Source organism: Clarias gariepinus, chromosome 20 (genome assembly GCF_024256425.1).
Source record: "Clarias gariepinus isolate MV-2021 ecotype Netherlands chromosome 20, CGAR_prim_01v2, whole genome shotgun sequence".
In the NCBI taxonomy this organism is placed as follows: Eukaryota; Metazoa; Chordata; class Actinopteri; order Siluriformes; family Clariidae; genus Clarias; species Clarias gariepinus.
Genome location: NC_071119.1, coordinates 15286707 through 15294735, shown reverse-complemented (window position 1 = coordinate 15294735; position 8029 = coordinate 15286707). Strand labels below are relative to the sequence as shown.

At 37.7% G+C, this 8029-nt stretch overlaps 1 protein-coding gene across 1 annotated transcript; it reads right to left on the bottom strand.

The window, feature by feature from the left end:
* Nucleotides 1–325: 325 nt before the first annotated feature.
* degs1 (delta(4)-desaturase, sphingolipid 1) lies at nt 326–7746 on the bottom strand. The gene is made up of 3 exons (XM_053480227.1): nt 7529–7746; nt 1940–2682; nt 326–1517 (listed from the first exon to the last, which is right to left on the bottom strand). Exons 1-3 carry the CDS (start codon nt 7608–7610, stop codon nt 1371–1373), a joined length of 972 nt encoding a protein of 323 aa, XP_053336202.1. The 5' UTR covers nt 7611–7746; the 3' UTR covers nt 326–1370.
* Nucleotides 7747–8029: the final 283 nt, after the last annotated feature.

The window sequence follows — 8029 nt, the reverse complement described above, 5'->3', positions numbered from 1 at the left end:
GTACATTCGTACAAGTTTGTTTATTGCTTTTAAATTTTGTGTTACATTAGAAGGCACTTTGTGTTATTGCTTACAATCTAGAAGCAGACATGTCCAAACCAGTGTCTTCTTCAGCAGAATTTTTCTCTCCAGGCTTTGATCACGTGGAGAATTTGTTACACATGTCCTTCAATAGACAAGCATTATGTATTAGATCATACTTCTATAAACCTGTTATTTGTATTAGAGCCAGAAATCCCATCGTAGCTGCCATTATAGGAAATTGAACAACTTTTGACAAATCTGATTTAAAACAACAAACAAACAAAAATAATCACTAGTCATGTGGCATTAATTGGAATAACTTTAATATGCTTGAGTGACTTAACCTTGACCAAATGCACAGTGCTTGAATCAGAAGCCGTTATGTGTTTCTTAATGAACTAACAGTCCCACTGACATTATGACATCATGTTAAAAGACACTTGTAAAAACATTTTACAGGTAAACAGTTATGTTTGATTAAAGCTGAAGCTGACTAATTCAAAACTGTAAAGTGCAGGATGGCTATAGTCACAGAGCAGTAACATTTCTCCAATCCATTGGATGTCTTCACGTCCAACATTACAAATCATTTACACGTGATCGCACGGCTTCGTTTGTTGAATCAGCGCAACGTCAGGACTGTTCTGTGAGGCAAGGTCACTGACTCTCTGAACACTAAAAATAAATATTCGTGATAAGTTATCGGTCAGAAAGAACTTATACCAGACTACACCTTCAGTGCACACTCCTCATGTTAAGACAAAATATATTTTTTTAAATGCATAGACATAATAAGATAAGCACTGAAAGCAGGACGTGGTCACTTCCATATAGTTCTAACAAGGTGAGTCAGGTTGCAGCAAAAATTTCTTCTGCGAGCCGTTCCTGATCAGATTTGTTTTGGTCTTTTTTTTACTTTTTTTATGGAATTACTTTAGCAGTATTGAGGTTTTATTTTTAAGAAAAAAATTATATATATATTAAAAAACAGTTAAAGTGAAGGAAAACAAACAAACAAACAAAAATCACGCAAAAAATTAAATGTGCAGTGACTTTGAAAATTCCTAGACAAACATAATTGTGTACAACAAAGCTGCAGTGTGTGAAAACCCAAGCACAAAGGGCAAATGGATCCCATTTTCCACAACAGACTTTGAAGACATGTTTTGAAATGATTCAGATAAAAATACCATTTTCTCAATTACAAGCACACACAAAATATAGCCAGTCTTTGTTCGCTCACATACACAACTTAGTCCCCAGCTGTGTTGCTGAAAGGGTTAGTAGGTGGGGGCGTGTGTGCATGTCTGAGGCTCGGCAATCATTTTTGGTCAAGGAAAACCCGCTCACTCCAACTTAAGGTCTCCCTTCAGCTTCCTCTTCACACGCGAGTATGGACTTAGCTCGTCATCCATGATAAAGTCGTAGAGGACTCGCAACCATGATGTGTAACACGGCAGATCGTCGTAATATTCCGGTGCTATTTTCTTCACCTTTTTGGGACAAAAATTACATTATAATGTTAAAACCAGAAAAATATTTATTTCTTGTTTTTTTTTTCTCTTTTTTTTTTTACATCAATCCTTAATTATGTATTAATAGACATACAATAGTCATTATTTAATGTTTTCTAAAAATGCTTCCGGTTTTGCATAAGGCAAATCAATTCATTGGGTACCTTGGGTTATACAAATATATTCTTTATAAAAATGAAAACTCATTATCAAATAAATTGTAAGCACTTTAAAGCCACATGTTATTAAGATGATGGATTCATTTTCATAACTTTTTTTGATAGCACCTTACACTGCATAGTGTGCACATGGCCAAGGACTTCAGTTGTTTACACACTGACTAAGCGGCAGAAATCTACAAAAAATTATTTCATGTTAAAATCAAAACGGTTTGATCTTACCAGAGGAAGCCTTCGTCCAGGGATGCTGGGGAAGTCATGGTGCTCGTTGTGGTAGCCCACATTGAAGGTGAGCAGATTCAGCGATCCGTAGTAAGAGTAGGTCTCATGGCCCTTGAGGAACATATAATGCTCGGCAATGAAATGTCCAGAGATAGGATGAAGGCCCATTCCCAACATGGAGCCAGCCATCATGTAAAACAAAGGCTTGGTGCCCAACATCCAATAGACGAGAATGTTAAATGTAAACTGTATGACTACGTTAATGACCTCCAACTGAGTAATGGGTTTTGGGTTGATGCACAGAGGTCGGATTGCATAGAACAGCGGCTGAAGAATAATCCAAATGAATTTGCGAAGGCGAGTGCAAAAGAACCATCCCTCAAAGTTGGTTGGGATGTCCACGTCCACGCCATCCCCACCTAAATAACGGTGGTGGTCGAGGTGGTAGCGCTTGAACGAGGCCGAGTATGGCAGTCCAAAGGGCAAGTTGGCAAAGATGGCAAACCAGCGATTCCATTTCGCATGATTGTTGCCGAATGCCGTGTTATGGGAAATTTCGTGTATGGCTAAAGTAATGGAGTGGTTTATGCAACTGCTGAACGCGTAAGTCCAAAACAGGACCCACTTCCATTCCAAATCCTTCACGAGGTAAAAGGCCAGGAACTGGATGGCTACCATCATGCAGACAATCCATTTTAGCCTTGGGTCAGGTCCCATGAGGGATTTTATCTCTGGATGTTTGGCTACAAAAAGAAACAAAGACATAATTAGCAAAAATTTGACTTCAGACTGGAATAGACACTAGAGAACTAATTAAAATTTTCATGTTTCTCTTATCTCTGGCTACGCAGCGACAAGAAGAAATGCAGAGATATAACAGCTACTAAGAATAGACTTATTAGTCTGGTTTAAAGACTTAAGGTTGTCAGGGAAGGCTTTTATCTGTGACCTAATCAGGTCCTCTGTGCACTCTAAAAGCCCAAGGGTGAGCTGGCAGTTTTTAATAACAATAACTGGCACAGAACTGGCATTTAAATGAACGTACCCATTTTAATCAAACGTACACCATTTTTTCCCCCCCAACAATGCATAAAAAATAAAAATACACCTTATTACCTTAGATAACCTTAGATATGCTGTCTGTAAAGGGTGGGAAAAGCTATCAAGGACACCTCTCACCCCGATTATGGACTATTCACCCTATTCTCCTATTAGGCAGGGATAACACTGCCCGCACAAACAAACTGAAAAATAACTTTTTTTCCCCCCTGTGGTTCTTATAAGAATAAACAGCTGATCATACAATGTCGACCAATACACTACTGTTCTGTCACTTTCAGTCTGCACTGATTTTGCACCATCTATAATTTATGTTCATCATTGCACTACTGTACATTCCATCCATATTTATACTGTATGTACTGTTTCATACAGAAACTCACATGTACAAAGGTATATCACGTTGAGTATGTGATCTTCTTGACATGTCTATCCACTGCAGAATGTTTGCACGTATAATCCTTACTTCCTGCTGCACCTTCTGCGGTACATTAATCACTTTCACCCCCGTACATACTTTTTTATTTATTGTAAATACGTCCCGTGTACACTTTTGTTTAGATGTTAGCTGCATTGCATTGGCTTTGTACATGTACTTTGCACAATGACTGTAAAGTTAAATCTAATCCGATCTCTAAAAAAGTCCAGCAGTGGATTGTGGGAACTTACATATGTTCTATGACATATGAACTTACATACATATGCTTCCATTTCCTACTCTGAGAAAATGTAATAAATCTATAGACATGGGACTAAAGTGCATAAAACAGGTGCTGCATGGCACACCACATGATCTGTGGTAAAGGTGAGGTAACTTCCTGAGCATTATTTGATTTATACGGGGCATGTCCTGACTGAAAGAACGTGTCACAGCCTCCACACGCCTGTGAACGACAAACAGTTCTTAACATTCCTTTTACACTCTTTTTTCCACCTTCTCTGAACACCTTCTTCTTCAAACTGATTTGATTGTACAAAACCTAACCTAAAGTGTCTGCAGCAAAAAGATGTCTAACATTTTAAATAAGCATGCCTTGTTACATATGAGATAATATTGGGCTGAATGTTTGTAATGTTTAAAGCTTATCTGTTTATCTGTGCACTTAAATAGTTCTTGTTTCATTCCATTTCTCACAGCTCTCATGGCACGTTTACTCAAACTGACTTACAAATAAAGCTGAGCGCAATACAAGCATCTAGAGTAGCTGATGACCTAATTAATAGGTCAAAGACAGCCGCAGGGTTGGAACCTAAAACTAGTCATTAGTAAAGAACCTTAAGCAGGCAGGCAGGCACTGCCCCTTTAATAAAAAAAAAAAAGTCAGCCTGCTCTTTCAGTTTCATTCCTGACTGCACAAAGGCGTAGCGACATGAAAAGCATGAAATATTCACACAGTACAAGCGTTTATCCACAACAGCCTTGGTAGAACTAAATAGCCCATCACTGCACAATGACTGCATATTATGTCAACATGAAATTAAATAGCCTGGGGAATAAACGCTCCTACTTTATATCAGGACAAAAGGTCCTGACACTGGGTATTGAATAGGTCTCAATAAGATAACAGCTTCATGTTCACTGGCTGGTTGCAGGGTCAAAACACTTACTAAACTTATGTAAGTGGCCCAAAAACCTCCATCCTTAAACAGAAGATGTGCAGACTTGACTCTTATACTTGTGTAAAAGTTTTATTAATTTAGTAGTCTGTGGAAAGAAACAGGACAAATATGACACTGCCTACAACAACAATAGCCTAAGCGATTATCTAATTGCCAACTATTTTTATGTGATTTTGGACATCGATATAAAAGCATCTCATCAAATAAACTAGATAGGCTGCACTAATGCTGCCGTCACATGCTTCTGAAATTGGCTTTGCCTCCAAGCATACTGCTCATAAAATGTACCCTTACTCTTAACAAGCAGCATACCTTCCACAGCAGACTAAAAATGTACTTTTAAAATGTCATAGCTCAGTAATTTCCCCCTCCTTTTTTGTTTTTACAGAAATGGTTGGAACTTTTGTAGCAACTGCTCTGTTGTTTCCAGCACTTTGCTTTTGCATAAATTGGACTCTAATGGAAGCTCATTAGAAAACAGTAACCTTTGTAGATTTTTAATGTATTTAATCAGTTCTGGTCTGGTTAGTAAAGTAAAGATAAGACACATCGACAATGAAAACACAATGTAGAGATATCACATCTTTTCTGAGTCAATGGCTCTAGTCATAAGTGGTACGATAAAGCACAATTGGGGAACAGAACCACCACTAGAGGAGAAACAACAAGCCTTCTTTTGTCTTAAAGGGGCTCAAAAAATGTATACACTTTAACAGGAAAAATATAAGCCTCTCTTCTGAGGGTCACATGAGGGCATCAGAGATGGTGCAACCAGTAACATCTATAGAGGAAACATAATACTACAGATTGCTGCGATACTTCAATTTGAATTATAAAAAAAGGGAATAGATAACAACTGTTGAAATGTGTATACATTTTTGGGCCCCTCTGTATACAATGCCAGTCTAATGCCTGGACATAAATTTTCATGTATTTTTTATATTCTAGAACAATACTGAACTTTTCTGATGAAATAATTAATGTAATGTAATTAATGATTTAATTACATATGCAACAACAACAAAAGACAGTCAGTTGTCAGTTGTTATTTTAAGAGATGAAGCTGTTCTGGAATAGTTTTTGCAATAACAGTATTGTCAAGTACATTTGCAAAACCCATCAAGCACCATGATGAAACTGGCTCTCATGAAGACCATCCCAGGAAAGCAAGAACAAAACTTATCTCTGCTGCAGTAGAAAAAAATCCATTTAGGGTTGCCAGCCTTAGAAATCGCCTATAAAAATTAAAGCCGTTATAAATCATGAGCTTAGTTAGCAGAGACATCTCGACATCGACTGTTCAAGAGAGATTATTGCATATTTTGGATGCCTTCAGCATTGTTTTACAATGTTGATAGAAATAAAAATTTAAAAAGATCATAAAATTAGAAGATGTGTCCAAACTTTTGACTGAAAATGTATGTTTTTGTGGTGTTCAGAATGAGATTTTTTTCTTCCTGAACACCAAGCAGCATTTGTCATCTGCAAAATTATTCAAAGGAGATTTTATAATGTAGAAAGATTTTTTTTTTTTTTATAATTTATATATGGTTTTAGAAGATGCGTCCACACTTTTAACTAGTACTGTGCATTTACAGTAGAGAAATTCTTCAAATACCAGAGTTGTTAGAAAGTTAGAAAGTAGAGCTCAGGATCATTCATGAGAGGATTAACCATGAGAGCCTGAAAGTGCTTGAGCTTGAACCCTCAACTTTCTGATTAATAGTTGAGCCATGATACATTTTAGCCAGTGGTTAATGGTTAAAGTATTTACACAAAACTGGGTTCAACAATGAGTCATGTAAGTAAACTTTACTTAAAGAAACTACTTGAAGGCAAGGAATTGCGTAGCTGCAGTTTTAGGAATTTTAGTTAAACGACATTTCTCAAGCAAGTACAAATTACTGTAAATATGAATATGTACAACTGTATAAGTGGGGTAAGTGGAGGTGATTCAGTTATGAATTGTGATCCTTTTGTGTGGTGATTCAAATACTGCCACACTGACTCAAAAAGGCGTTAACAGATATGGACTAGTCGATCGGCCAGTGACTAAAATTGGCTGGTTTTCAGTTTAATTTAATTGACCGTTAATCAGCCTAAAATATAAACGATTCTATGGTAGAAATGAATTGTGAATAGGTTTGTTGAGAAATAACAATTACGGCAGATGACTGTGTTGCATTTGTAGCACTAATTTAAAGTTAGTTTGTATTGTTTAAATGTCTGCTTGTTTTTATGAGAAAACTAAAGTTATTAGGAAATGGCTACATATAATTAATCGTTAAACCTTTTTAAAGGTTTAAAAATTGTAAAAAGATCGGGGGGAGGGGTGTAATATCGAATCGGGATATTTGTAAAATCGGGTTAAACACCTGGGTATCGTGATAATATCAGATCGGTAGTTCATAACGTTTTTAGGTCTATAATGTTGCATGCTCGTACACACCAGTTCGTATGTCTTCTTGCTAGGCTGACTGAAGGGTGAGGTGAGAAATAGGTTCTAGGTTACAGTAATGTTTACCAGACTGATGTGGCAGTGTGTGTGTGTGTGTGTGTGTGGTGGGTTCAGGGAGTGGCGCTTCCATTTCAGGACATTAGCTTTTCTGTTAGCCGCCTGAGCTAAATGTATTGACATAACGGTATGTCATATGACGAGTGGGCTTTAGACCTCCGAGCTCTAAAGCTTCACTTATAACACCCACAGCCTCTGTTCATTACATAAACCGGGTGTTAAAGTTGAATTATCAGGGCGACACAAGGTTTATGTTACACAGGAAATTCGTTAAAACCGTTCAAACTACTGCACGTGCAGTAATAGTGCGCAATTTCTTAAAGAAACTTCTAGATCCCAACCGTCATTCGTATTTCAAATATGGTAGAAAAGCTCAAATGAAATGAACTGCTCACCGAGAATCTTTTTCCTCCTGTCGGCATGTGGCTGGTCTGTATAAACCCATTCGTAATCCTGACGCGGCACCCGGTTCCCCATATTCCCCGGCCTGTGCTTTAACTTAACCAAATATTAATTTATATCTCTTGTCGCTTTGTTTCCTCTTTTCCTCGTAGAGAACAGTTAGAACATCTGCCTGGGGTGAAATGGCCGAGTCGGGCTACATCCAGTGGGCGGAGCTTCATTAAGGGCTGGACTAGACTGGAGATGTTTTCCACCAGCCAATCAGAATACAATGTTCCTTTCACAGCATGACGAAGCGTCCAATCACAATCACATTAAAGGGTTTTCGGTATCTTCAAGCCATCTTTCACGTATTTGCTTCGTGCGCCACTTAACGTCCGCGATACGCTGTGTGGAAACGATGTGGGGGGACACTATATTGTATAATTAATCTCCTTGACAAACGTGTTTAAAAAACGTTTAAAGCGTGTTTTTTTCTGTGAGGCTAAAACATC

Bases quoted from the DNA above. Each gene is read 5' to 3' on its own strand.
- degs1 (XM_053480227.1), bottom strand. From the start codon at position 7,610: ATGGGGAACCGGGTGCCGCGTCAGGATTACGAATGGGTTTATACAGAC. The intron at 2,683-7,528 runs GTGAGCAGTTCA...TTCTTTTTGTAG, and splicing joins CAGGAGGAAAAAGATTCTCG to CCAAACATCCAGAGATAAAA. The intron at 1,518-1,939 runs GTAAGATCAAAC...TGTCCCAAAAAG, and splicing joins CTGGACGAAGGCTTCCTCTG to GTGAAGAAAATAGCACCGGA.